At 36.1% G+C, this 14,609-nt stretch overlaps 1 protein-coding gene across 1 annotated transcript in view; it reads right to left on the bottom strand.

The window, feature by feature from the left end:
- Positions 1 to 1,113: 1,113 nt before the first annotated feature.
- LOC145247830 (uncharacterized) overlaps positions 1,114 to 14,609 on the bottom strand; it is a 51,115-nt gene continuing 37,619 nt past the window's right edge. Inside the window, exons 2-3 of the mRNA XM_080109457.1 lie at positions 6,310 to 6,446; positions 1,114 to 1,764 (exon numbers count right to left, since the gene is read on the bottom strand). Coding sequence (XP_079965583.1) covers positions 1,164 to 1,764; positions 6,310 to 6,446 — 738 coding nt within the window. The 3' untranslated portion in view covers positions 1,114 to 1,163. The remainder of the gene's footprint in view (positions 1,765 to 6,309; positions 6,447 to 14,609) is intronic.

The raw sequence follows: 14,609 nt of genomic DNA, 5'->3' as shown, positions 1-14,609 counted from the left end.
CGCGGTGTATATGACGTTATAGCTTAAATATCTAAAACTTGTGATAAAGAAGTAAATGTTCAGTAGGAATAGGAAGAAAAATATGGGCAAGGAAATAGATAAAAGCACAAAGCCAAAAATCTTTCCAACTAAATTTGTCTTTTTGAAAAATGGCCAAATAAAACGCCAAATGTAGCTATGAGGAATGGCCTTCCAGACTAAAAGCATAGGACAACCATAAAAGAAGACACAGAGCAATAATTCGATGGCACAAAGGCAACCACATATAACGACACAAGGAATCATAACACACAAACCTATTAGTTGGTAAACGATTCGCTGGTTTTTAAAAATTTTAAAAACCTTTTGGCAACGGTGAAACCATTGAAAAATAACAGCGTACCAAAATGAAGGATTCAAGGATGTCAATAGGCTGGCTTTAAGAATTGCGTGTAATAAACCATAGTCACGTAAATGGGATACATTTAAACTGCCATAACGTTTTAATAGATTAATATCTTGGATGAGAAACGTGCAAGTACGTGGTTGGTGTAGGAAACTATATGCTATGGTTTCGGAGAGTCGGTCAGGGATATTGATAACAATCAGGCCTAAAATTACAAAAGCTGAAAACCAAACAACAGGACCACCAAAGAAATAGTCCGTGTTTTCGTCACTAGCATAATAGCCGAACATTATTGATGTAAATCCTAAAGGGATTTTGCCATCCATATAGATTTTCAATTGTTTCTTCATATACAAATGCAATATCAGCGTGAATACAAGAATGAAAAGAGAAGAGAGGAAAGCCATAGATCTCCGTATTCGTGATGCTTTAAACGTCGGATTATTAAAGAGGAAAAGCCACTTGAGGAAAGAGGTGAATTTATAGGAATTATTATATTCACTTATCCAGGATGCTTCTGTTCCGAAAGGCAATACAAATTGTTGGTTTTTGTGAAAATTCGCAGAAACCGAACGAATGTAAGCGAATCTGGAATGGGTCCAAGGCAGTTTTGCCTCGGTAATAAAACCGATTAACAAAGGCATTAAAGCAAACAGAAATACCCAAACACAATCCTGAACGTTAAGAGTATCCGATGGACTCCTCTCAAAGCCTGAACAAAAATCGTATCCGTTGTTATCCTTTGTTTGAATGTCTTTTATTCGACAACAAAAGCGATTTAAAATGGCGCGGTGTATTCCCAACCGCATATAAGCAATCCGTGAAAATATGATAATCGTTTGCTGTTGTTTATATCATAACAAATATAGGCGGATGACTTCTTGTCTGGAAGAGGTGCTTCAGCAACAATCTGTATGAGTTGTTGAAAGACGAGTCGAAGGAACTGCACTCGTGACACGTTGCTATTTTCACACGATTCAGACACATTCATAGGAACCTTTAACAGGTGTGTATATGCGTCCAAAATAAACAGTGACAGCAAATTGAAATCGTACGGCGCGTTCATAAAAATGGGCAAACCGTTTTCACCATCGTAGAGCCACATGAATTGGTTGGGGTTGGCAAAATGGTCACCTGGTATGGGTCTTGTTAAGTTAATGGCTAGTTGCGAGGTGTATTCAACTTCAAAGTAAACTACTTTCTTTTCATTTTCCAATGCCTTATGAAAATTTCTTTTGGCAGATTCAGAAGCTGTGACGACACATTCAAAATGTTCGAAAACTTGCAATTTTATTGGATGATCGGAAAGAACGTCGACGAAGAAGAGAGGAAACCAGAAAAAGTAGATCGCCATGATGAATTTCATTTCTCTTGTAAACCTTGAAATGAAAATAAAAATAAAATAAATTAGAATTTAATCGCAATTTGTAGAAAACATAATCTTCAATTTCTAACTTTAATTTGTATTCAATTAATAATAATAATAATAATAATAATAATAATAATAATAATAATTATTATTATAATTATTATTATTATTATTATAATTATTATTATTATTAATATTATTATTATTGCTATTATTGCTATTGTTGTTACTGCTATATTATTGTTATCGATATTAGTGTTACTATTATTATTGTTAATTTTAGTTTTGTTGTTATTGTTAGTAGTGTTGGTAGTAGTGTTGGTGGATGGGAAAGGTCGGAAGGGGGTCTTTAACCTAGGATGGTAACCCTCCTAGAGATGATGTATCGATACAATTATTGGTGGTGGTGTAACCTAAAATTCACTAACCCCATTTATGGGAGAATGTCAAATCAAAATATTGAAAATAACGACGTGAATGAGGCTGGAACATCTTGCAGAAGCCTCATGTCCGGCAAGTGTCTCACTAGTCAGCGGGGTGGGTCCTGTCGTCATCATACAACTATTCGAAATTTTGAGGATGTTAGTGGATGCAGGGGTAGTGAGGATTGGCAGAGAGTGTCCCAGGAGACGAAAGTAGTTGGAATAGGAAATGTCAAAAAACATGGATGGATCGGGAAACAAAATTATTGTGAAAATGCTTTGTAAGAAATGGAAGTACCAAATCTGGTAGATATATCCGGAAAGTAAAGAAAGAGTGGGAATCTAGCGGAGAAGGATCTAGGAGTGTGGCAAGTTTGGTATACCAGTTAAAACAGATTAAAAATAGCAACCTACTTTCAGTGATTGCAAGGGAAGAGATTGAACGGATGGCTAGGAATTAAATGAATAGCGAAAGTAAAATTGATGAAATTAGCTCTGATGAAAGCATTGAGGGTGTGGAAGTGCAGAAGAGAAATGTAAACGATGATGTGAGGCGAACAACTGGCGAGGAATGGAATGCTATGGTTAGGGAAAGTGACGAGAAGGAGTTTGAAGATTTAAGGCAGTACTAGTAGAAGGAGCAGATTTATGAAGAAGTATTAAAGTTCGAACTTTGACTTTTGTAGAAAAAGAAGTACTTCAGAAGATATTCCAATCATGAATAGTGAAAGGCGGAAGGTGAAAAGCGAGGCAAAATAGTCCAAAGCGTAATTCACAACATTATAAGAAAGAACATATCGATTACTGAACTTAACAGGCTTCTGTATGCAGCGTCATACGTTGTTGCGAATCATCTTGGTTTGATACAGAAGAAAAAGAGGGAAATGAAACACAGACTGGGAGAGGCGGCTTGAGGAAAATATTAAACGGTGGCGGAAAGACATTGGTAGAATCGAAGAAATTAGAAAAAGAGGTAAACTAGGACAGAAAGCCAAGGACGAGCTTGAAAGGAGATATAGATTGCTGGAAAATGGGGGCGATAACAGTTCTAACAATGTTGAAAGAAAAGGTCCGCACTGGTGGTATGAAAATTAGGAAGTTTGTTGAAAAAAGTGTTGCGTTTCAGCAGAAAAACCTTTTACGGAACCATCAGTCCCAGCTGTATAAAGAATTAAACAGTAGTAAACAGGCGGGAAATAACAACACTCCAAATGCAGATAATGTCAGGAAGTTCTAACGTGGAATTTAGTCGGTCGAGGGCGACATAATGAGAAAGCTAGCTGGTTGGGAGAGCTATCAGGAATGCAGCAGATGGAAAAACGCTAAGATAACCATTGATGTGAAGGATGACAAACTGGAAGGTACCTGGTTCAGATGATGGGCTTCTTGTTCAAACAGTTACAATGCCTTTATTCAGCTATAGCTGCTGCCCTACAAAAGGTCGTAGAGTCGGAAGAGGTGCCTGATTGGTTTGTTAAGGGAAGAACGACACTGATTTGGAAGGATCCTGAAAAGGGAACAGCTGCCAGCAATTACAAACCGATTACATCTCTACCACTAATGTGGAATCTGGTAACTGGAATCTTTGTAGAAAAAGTTTATGGATATCTTGTGAGTAATGGTGTTCTCCCTGATGAACAGAAAGGATGCCGGAAAGATTCGAGGGGTACCAAGGAGCAACTAATGATTTATGAGGCAGAAATGCAGGATGCAAAGAGGAAGAAGAATCTGAGTGTAGCATGGATCGATTACAGAAAGGCTTATGACATGGTTCCTCATTCGTGGATCCGTGAAACACTATCGATGATGAAGTGTGTTGGGAGTGTGATAGCGCTTTTGGAGACAAGTATGGCTTAATGAGAAAAACGGTGCTGACAGCAAACAGAGAGGTGCTGGGGCAGGTTGGCATTAAACGTGAAATATTCCAAGGAGATTCGTTATCTCCACTTCTTTTTGCAATGATAATGATGCCACTGACCATCCTCCGGAAGAGAGAGAATCTGGGGTATAACTTTGGATCTGGTGGAAAACGCATCGACCACTTAATATTTATGGATGATTTGAAGATATTCGGTAGAAATGAAAAGGAAATAGAGAGACTGGTAGAGCTCGTAGGGACATACTCGGAAGACATCGGGATGGAGCTTGGGATTAGCAAATTTGCGGTGCTGGTGATGAAAAGGAGAGTAAAGGTTCATTCGAATGGAACAGTGCTGCCAAATGGAGAAATTATGAACGAAATAGAAGATACAGGATATAAATATTTGGGAGTGCTGGAGAGTGTAGGCATCATGAACAGAGATATGAAAGATAAAGCCAGGAAGGAGTATCTTAGAAGAGTGAAACTAATTGTGAAGTCGAAATTGTATGGAGCAAACCTAATGAAAGCAGTGAATGCATGGGCAGTCAGTGTTTTGAGATACAATGCGGGAATTTTAGAATGGTCTGACAAGGAGTTGCATGCCATGCATATCAAAACAAGAAAAGTTTTAGCAATGTTTGGTATATTTCATATTCAAAGTAGCGTAGCGAGGCTGTATCAAAAGTAGAAAGATGATAGGAAAGAATTGAAGTGTAAAAGATTGTGTTAGAACTGAAGACATGTCGTTGAAGGAGCATGTGGTTAGAAGTGAGGTGAGGATGTTCAAGGTTGTTGCCAATGAAGTGGAGGTATGTGAGATCAAGGCCGAGTATGTGAAATGTATGGACAAAGAAAGGGCAGAGGAACTGGCAAGGAAGAAAATGCACGGAAAGTTCTACCAGGATATAGCAGAAGTTACCGATGAAAGATCATGGCAATGGCTTAGAGCTGGCTATCTAGCTAAGAGTACTGAAGCTTTTGTTTGTGCAGCACAAGAGCAGCCATTATAAACACGACTGTTAAAAAAAGTGGTTCTAGAAGAGGAAGTTGCTGCAGAATGCCGGATTTGTGGAAAGACCTCAGAGTCAATTGCGCACCTTGCATCAGGGTGTAGCGGATTAGCTCAGAGAGAGTACCGCAAAATACATGATCGCATGGGACTCCGGATATATTGGGGTGTCTGTAAGAAAGTTGGGGTGAAATGTGCTGGAAAGTTGTTTGAGGAGTTGCCTGATGAAGTGAGAACAAGTGAGGATGGCAATGTACAGGTATGATGGGACAAAAGTGTCATAACGACCAAGCAATTGGAACATAATCGTCCGGATTTGGTCGCCATTGACAAGTTCTAAAATAAAACTGGTAAATTGTAGACTTCTCAGTATCCTGGGACAGGAACGTGATAGAGAAGGAGAACGAGAAGTGGAGCAGTTATGCTACATTGGCCTTGGAGATAAGGTGTATACACGGGGTTAGAACACAAATAATCCCGGTCGTAATTGGTACCCTAGGAGTAGTGTCAAGTCGTCTGGAAGGACAAAAAACAAAAAACAAAAAAACTACGCATCCACGATATTTTAGGCGGCCTTCATCCTTCTGCTATTGTAGGTACCACCAACATCCTTAGGAAAACCCTTGATCTTTGAAGCTCCTGGTTTGGAACCGGGATTGAGGGAAATCTTCTGGAAATGAATCCCATCTCTTTTCAGGAAGACGTTGATAAACGAAATCGAAATCATCATCATCATCATCATCATCATCATCATCATCATCATCATCATCATCATCATCATCATCACCACCACCACCATCACCACCACCACCATCATCATCATCATCATCATCATTATCATCATCATCATCATCATCATCATCATCATCATCATCATCGAAGCAAAGGATGACAAGTTTCAGGAAGAAAACATCAACCAGACTTCCACTAGGAGGATGCACTGAGGTTAGATAGTAAGATGTTAGATGGAAGGGTTGCTTTTTTATCGAACGGAAGCTATGCAACCCATCTGATTTCCGGATGGAATCCTCTTCTTCTTTTGCTCTTACATAATCTAGATTTTCAATGGTGAAACTCGAGCGAGAGAAGACGTGTTTAACAGGACTGGGGATGATATGCGAGAAGCAACCAATAAGATTTTTTGATTTGTCCTCGCATATAAAATGATGTCTGCCAGTCGAATTGTTCTTCTATCTTTCAATTTTATCTGTCCTTAATATTTGAGTATTAAATAGTGTGATAACTTGGAGGTGCTGAACTTACCGAGGGTGAATCGGAGGGGAAGTAGAAAAGCTCTCCTCTCTATGGACACCGATGGACGATATTTTTGTCACCCGAAACCGGGTATCCGGATTTGGCAGGTTATCTTGACACTCACAAATCTCGTCAAATTTAGTTGTCTATATTGAAGAAGAAAGAAGGAAAAAAGAAAATTAAGAACTACCCTGCCCCCGCCAAAATGAAATCAATTAGACTACAGTCAATCTCAATATCTGTTCACACATAACATCACATCTCACTACAACTATTGGATATTAAAAACAATTTTTTCAACAAGATCGGAAAAAAATGAACGATCTTCAGATACGCTGTAAGATCTTGACAATGGAGCTGAAATTCTTGTGTAAAAAAGAATGTTTCATTTATCAAAAAAAAAAAAAAAAAAAAAATCCTGTGTAGTGTTATCTTATTTTTTTAACGGATTTTCAAATTAGTAAAAAATGATATTTAAGTAAACCGTTTGTATATTATCAGTGAAAGGGGGTAATCAAATTGCCTAATTTTCGTATTGTCTTCATAGCAGGTCGTCAAACAATATGTCAAACAAGATGATGGATGTAGATATTCATTCAAAGAGTAAGGTGGTATCTATATATAAATATCGAACTACCTTTAACGTACGTGTGTCACGGTTTCCAGATTATAAAGTATTCGATCGGGAGATCCTATTTATTCAAAAGGAGGATAGAAGATGATAACATACTACGAATATTAAATTAGTATATAGATACTCAAATTTAATGTTGGTAGTATGTTATCACTAGGGCTATGACAACAGCATATTCTTTTCATTGTTTTGATTCTCAGGTATATATCCATTGATATCTTATACGGTTTTTTATGTAGAGTGATGTGGTTCTCGGTTGATTAATTATGTATAACTGTGTCGGATATATACTCAAGAGTTAAAACAATGAAAAGAATATGCTGTTGTCCTGGCCCTAGTTATCACTTACTAAACTCTTTTTTAATAAATAGGATCTCTCTACCACCAAAGACGTAATGTAAAAATAAAATAAAAAATAAAAATCAATGATGTCGCTTTTTGGCTGTACGTGAAACTAAAATATACATTCTTGGTCTTCTGACTAGGATCCAAGGTTAGCATTTGTTATGTGCAAACATTATATTGTGAGGGTTTCATTCGCGCCGGTTTTCCATTCGCGTACAACAGAAATATGTCACAGACTCCTATAAGGATATTGGAAATAAAACGTAATAACCAGATATATTCTAACGCTACATTAACCAGATTACTTAGATAACTACTTTTACAGTTTTAACAAAAGGGCTAGAGTAATATCGCTGAACATTCACAGAATTCCCAGCAGCAATATATTGCATTTTAAAGATGCCGCTGTGGAATTTTCACAGGTCTCGCTAGTTAGTATTAATGTTTTGTAGCGTAAAACATAAACTTTTTCTTAAAATATTACAGCGAAGACTAAAATGTTAAAATAAACTATTCTTATTTATAAAATAGTATGCACTGAAAATTAAAAAAAAATGTAATTGATTGCAATAAAATACAATATTTTGCAATTAATTATCGTAATTATTTTTTTTTAAATAAATAAGGCCAAATATTACCATTTTAAAAATTATTGAAAAGGCTTTTAATGATTGTATAATATGCTCCTAATATATTAGCACATATTTATTGATTATATAAATAATTTTGTCAAAAGTTTGATTTCTTCGAGGGTCATTGCAAAAGTAATGCCTCCTATTTTTTTAAACTAAAATGTCGAAGCAGCACGAAGACGAGAGTGGTACCATTTATCGATCAACCTTTTTATTTTTATACATCACCACCATTCTCAATGCACTTTTGATAGCTATGGGCTGATAGCTGTGTTTTGTCACTCACATCTCTGTCACCATTCTGAAATCGACAAACTCATCTCCTAATTGTGCTGACATCAACTACATCGGCTTCATAAACGTTCAACAGACGTCGTAAATGTTGATCAATTCATTTTTTCTCTATGAAAGAAATTCAATGTCACATCTCTACTTCTGATGCACGTCCATGATTTCTTAAAATCTCACACCGTCAATATCTACAGCAGAGAGATGAAACTTTGAAGACAAGTTCAGCCATCAGAAAATGCAATTTGAAATCCCTATATGATCCATTTGGGCGGAATAAAAAAAGGAGGTATTGTAACATAGCGCGGATGCACGTATATAAATGCATGCGAGATGATTTCACCGGAAGGAAGAAAAGGATTATAAAAGAGGAGAAATAGAACGATTACGTGAGTGACGTGGATAACGTTCGCGATCACATGCGAAGCATGAAGGATGCTCGAGGAGACGATCACGTGAGGTACGTTACAGCGTCAAAGAGAGAATGAAGAAATAAATGTTGTATATATTTTCGTAAGGTTTTATTTCGGTTTCGATTCAAGCTAATGCACCCAAGTCATATGGATATATTTTTTTTATTTTTGAAATTGCACCTTTATAATATATAAAAATCGATAGAACATTATAATAATACTAGACTACCCGTGACCCATTGGGTCAGTATGTTATATTAGCTATGGAATTCATGTATGAGCGTGACACTTGTGACGTAAAGAAAATAGTTTTTTTTTGACAAAACAGAAACATTTCTATGAAAGTATATTAAAATGAAAAAAGAATATAGATAGGTTTCTATGAGCCGTTCTGTTTATTATAATTGATTATTTTTGAAAAATTTTATTTTTACAGTTACTGAATTATAAGTGGTTGGCCATACTTATAGATAAATGTGCACTGAACAGACACCATAATACTTATTATAGTTAAATTCAAATTTTGATATATTTGCCTTTTTTTTTTACATCGTTCATTTCTGTATTACGTTTAAGTTATTTTAAACCCCACTCTTCCCATGTTAAATAATAATTTCGAAATAATAACGTTAATATTTCAGCGTCCCAATTGTTTTTTTCGTTTTTTTTCGCGTTTAAATTATCCAAATAAACAATTGTTAATACTGTCTGCCTTTTTTTACATCGTTCATTTCTGTACTAAGTTTAAGTTATTTTAAACCACACTCTTCCCATTTAAATAATAATTTCGAAATAATAGCGTTAATATTTCAGCGCGCAGGTCATGCGCGCATGCGCAACCGGATGTCGTAAACCGGAAAGTGGGTTACATACATCGTTACAAGGTGATTTGAGTTTTATAATTATATAGATATACGAAATCTTCAAGAATTAAAATATAAGCGTACTTTACGATCGGGCTTTGTCGGGACTCCGCGCTAGCTTAGATAAATACTTTTTGCAGTTTTAACAACAAAGCTGCAATAATATCAGATCATCTCCATTTACACTGAACATCTACAGAATGCCAACATCAATATATTACATACGAATGAGTCCCCTGTGGAATTTCACAGGTCCCACCAGTTATTATTATTATTATTATTATTATTATTATTATTATTATTATTATTATTATTATTATTATTTTAAAATTTTAATACTTTATAAATATCAATATTCTAATTTCAAATTTTATTCGTTGTTGTTAAATCTGGTGAAACCATTTGGATTAATTCACGTATACGCCTGTTTTACTCATTTTCATTCCAAACAAGGCATATTACCGCTTGGAACATAAGTGGCTACTATTTGGGATTGTCTATTAAAAGAAGACCGTGGGGAGAAAACAAGGAAACCAGTTTGATATTTTACATGTTCATAAAAAACTGTTTAAAAGAAATTGTTAATGCCTCCACTTCGAAATTGTTGAAAACTAATTATTAATTGCGCCCTATAAAAAATTCTATATAAAATATAATTGGGAAGTATTTTTTTCTGATAAAAATTGGTTGTCAATTAATTCTTTTTAACGAAAACACGGTGTAACGAAGAAGAATAATTTGTTTGTGATTAACTGCGTAAAGTATTTGCGCATAAATAATTTAGGTGACTGAAATAGGAAGTAATCAGAATTGGCCGTTGTTGGTGCTGATCGTTTGTGTCGTTTGATTTATTGAAAAAAAAAAGTGAATAAATCTTAATTGTTATAAAGAATTTAATCAATGTAGTGTTTTACGATTACCCCCCCCCCACCGCCCTTCAAAAATAAAGTAACAGTAAACCTCGGAGATGTAATACTGTAATATGTCACAAAGAACGCAAGTAAATGTATATGATTAATCATGAAATTTGATGTTTATAATCGAAAAATCTGAAATGATTGATGGACATATTTTACGATATCCAACAAAACAAAAAAGAGTGAAAAAATAAATATTCAAAACATAAATGAACCAAAGGTAAGATAAATTATACTTCGACCAACCTGGATAAATTTTTGTGTGTTAACTTATTTTCATGCGTTAATTTACGTTGAAACAAAAGTAGTGTCAATGCTGTTGAGTTAGAATGAGAAACTGGCGGTTTCATTATAATCATTTGTACCTTGAGAATCATTCAAAAATCGAAAATTAAAAAAATATATATTGGTAGAACATTATATTTCTGCACGATTGGTGACATTTATTGGATTTCTACTTGTATTTTTAACATTTTTGATTTTTGAACGATTATCGAGAGTCCAAATTGCTGTAGCGAAACCACCATTTTTAAAATTCTAAATCAAGACTTGATACTATTTAGTTTTTTTTTTTTTTTTTTTTTTTTTTACATAGGCATCACCACATTATCAAGGCCCAGAGGCCACTCAAGGATAAGGGTTAAAGAGTGTACAGCAAAAATTGGACAATATAGTAATCATTAGTAATGAAAATTTGGTAAATTTGATAACTTATATGGAACGGCTCATCAAGAACTTATTTACTTTAGACTTGAAGACAACCATATTGTAGTCAGCCGGAAAGCAGGAAAACGGAAGGCAATTCCACAGGCGTGCAGTTCTAAGAAAGAAGCTTTGTTCATGGAATCTACGTTTAGGTTTAGGCACAGATAAAGAGTGGGGGAAATTATTGATAGTGTTTACAGCTAGACGAGTGTTTCTTGTGAAAGTTTGGCGAGGGGGGACCATAGATTGAAGCTCAGTTGAACACTTTCCATGAAAATAACGATACATCAGAGACAAACTCGCAACATCTCTTCTGTGAGATAGAGGTTGCAAGGAGGAGAAAAGGACATCTCCTCCGAGGCTACGAAGTCTATTCTGAACTCTATCAAGGCAGGACAAGTCCTTTCTAGCAGCTCCTGCCCAGATGTGGCAACAGTATTCCATCCTTGGACGTACCTGGCTCTTATATAGATAGAGAATAGCATCAGCGCTGAGATATCTACCGGATCGATAGAAAGATCCCACCATTTTTCCAGCGGCCTTGGCAACAGATTTGATATACGTGTTCCATTTAAGATCAGGAGTAATGGTCAAGCCCAGAAGCTTGTCAAAACTTGAGGCCTCCTAAAGACGAGAGCCATTCATTTCAATTGATGACAAATATGGATTAGAATGTTGATGATGTAAAGAGAGAAGCTTGGTTTTAGATGCATTAAAAGTAACCAGCCACTCCTTTCCCCATTGTACTACGTGCTCAAGATCAGAGGAGAGAGAATTGGAGAGAACTTGGTCGTTTACTGTCTTAGATGTGGTACCATAAATGGTAGTGTCGTCAGCATAAATGTCTACAAATGATGTAAGGATATGATTTGGAAGATCATTAATGTAGATCAGGAAAAGAGTTGGGCCCAGGATGGATTCCTGTTTTAAAATAAAATTACTAAATAAGTGAAAATACAAAAAACTTATCCAGGTAGGTAGAAGAGCAATTTGTCTTGCCTTTGGTAACATTTATTTGTTGTATATTTATTTTTCCACCTATTTTTTTGTTGGCTATTGTAAAAGTGTTGACTATTATAAAAAAAACCCGATTTGTTATTCATATTCTCTTCCCTAATTCAACTTTGTTACAGAAAAGACGTTATCTTTTTCTATCGTTATTTTTATAACAGATGCTCGAGCTTCAATCTATGCTACTCCCCGTAAATCATTCGCGACAAACACTCGTCTAGCTACAACAACTGTCAACAATTTACCTTTCTATCTATGCCTAAAACTAAACTAACAATTCACGAGCAAAGTTTCTTTCCTAGAAGTATCCGTCTGTGGAACACAATACGGTGGTACTAATTCCCAGCTTACTATAACATGGTCGTTTGCAAAAACCCAACCCAAATTCCATCATTACTGATTATCAAAGTGTTGTCGCACTATCTAACACGCATTAATCTTTAGCCTAGAATGGCTTCCTGGCCTTGATAAGCAATGACTCGCAAGTAAAAAAAAAATACATGTTCTCGGTTCGTGAAGCCGTAACTTTTCTAGAATGAAACAGTTTAAAGTTGATACAATTCGGTGACACTGATCGGTGGACCGTGATTTTCGTCACTTTAACTAAAGGAGGGAAGGGGGTCATAGGTAGCAGTAAGAAAAATCAAGATAATCCCTACCCCCCTACCATAAAAAAAAGAAAAAAAACTTAAACGTTGATGGCCACTGTCATTTAGATTCGGAGATGAAATATTGTAATGTCTCATAAAGAATGTTAATAAATATGCGATGTCTCCATCCAGTCTCAAGAGACAATGAACGCTGTAATGTAAGGGCAGCTGCGCGTGTAATTGTGAGGCAAGATTTACCCACTCCTCTCCACTCATACCTGAATCGGCAATGACGAACAGTTCTAGGAAAGAAACTTTGCTGACGGAATTTTTGTTTAGTTTAGACACAGATTGTGATTGAGTGAAATTGTTGACAGGTTAGTATATGTGATATTATATTCACTAACGACGTAATAAAAAATAGTCTTATTTATTACTGGGGGGGGGGGGAGCTACCGTGTCTATCGTAAAATACGTTTAAATGTATTTTAATTCATGCACATTTCATATTAATTATTACACAGCCAAGTGAATATATATATATATATATATATATATATATATATATATATATAGTCATCGACATACAGTCTTTTTTCGTTGTATCACAATTCATCAGTGCCGCTAGACTAGCATCTCTCGCAAACCAAGGATTGAACCTAGAACCGTCGTGTTGACAGTCGGCAGTTCTCTCACTCGACCATTGAATCGACACCCATAAATAACTTGTCGGAATGTCTGTTTAAATAGACACCCGCTACCACTTTAATAGTGCTCAAATCGCCTGTTCGTAAACAAACAAACAACAAGCTTCGCATTTTCAGCCAATTAAGTAGCGGGTGAGATTATTTACGACAGTGCTCTACCCAAAGAGGGGGGCTTAAAATATATTTGTAGTCATCGACCAACTCATCAGTGCCGCTAGACTAGCATCTCTCCCAAGCCAAGGATTGAACCTAGAACCGTCGTGTTGACAGTCAGCAGTTCTCCCACTCGACCATGGAATCGACGCCCATAAATAACTCGTCGGAATGTCTATTTAAATAGAATGAACTCATTTTCCCCCTATGATTTTGACCTTAATAGGATTAAAAATTAAGACATTTCATGCAAATGTAATATGCACAAACTGCAACACACTATCTGAGGTGTGTTATCGGATATTACCTCTCCACTTCCTCGCTAATCGTAGATTCCTATATTTTTCCTGTTGAGAATTCAGTGCCAAAATCGGTTACATTCAATGGAAGTAGTAAAATCTTTTCTCTCTAATAAATTCCTCCTTCCTCGCCATCACTTACACCGTCTCTGGGATCGTTCACAAGGAACAGTTACGAAGAAACGCCGGTTTGGGTTTTCTTTACTTCGTAGTTGCTTAAAAAACCTGGAATGGAATTTTAACGTTCCTTTTCGTTCGATGCTTTCTACTGGGTGAAACGCACCATGGACTTAAGCGAATCGAAGGATTATTTATGCCATTTTTTCTTGCTTTATTTCGTTTTATAGTTGCTTAAAAAACCTGGAATGGAATTTCAACGGTCCTTTCGGTACTATGTTTTCTACTGGGCGAAACGCACAATGGACTTAAGGTAATCGAAAGGTTATTTATGCCACTTTTTCGCTTTCCGTTGTATTTTTTTGGTTTTTGTTTTTCCGGACACGTTCATCATTTCTTTCCCTTATTTATGCTTTTTGTTTTTCAGATTTCTTTTTTAAAAGAAGTTTTACGTTTGTTCGCTGTTTTTTTTTGGGGTGGGAGGCGGGGTCCGATTTCTTGAAGAAGTTTGACATCGTTTTTTTTTAAATATTTAAACAGGGTCATTACTTCGCTTATTCTTTACTCTATCCTCCCCTCGTACACACATACACACATCCAAACACCCCGGCAACGCCGGATACCCCTGCTAGTAT

This window comes from Euprymna scolopes, chromosome 26 (assembly GCF_053919585.1).
Source record: "Euprymna scolopes isolate OS-2025 chromosome 26, ASM5391958v1, whole genome shotgun sequence".
NCBI lineage: Eukaryota > Metazoa > Mollusca > Cephalopoda > Sepiida > Sepiolidae > Euprymna > Euprymna scolopes.
Note: the sequence above shows the minus strand (reverse complement) of the source record. Positions and strands in the feature narration are given on the sequence as shown.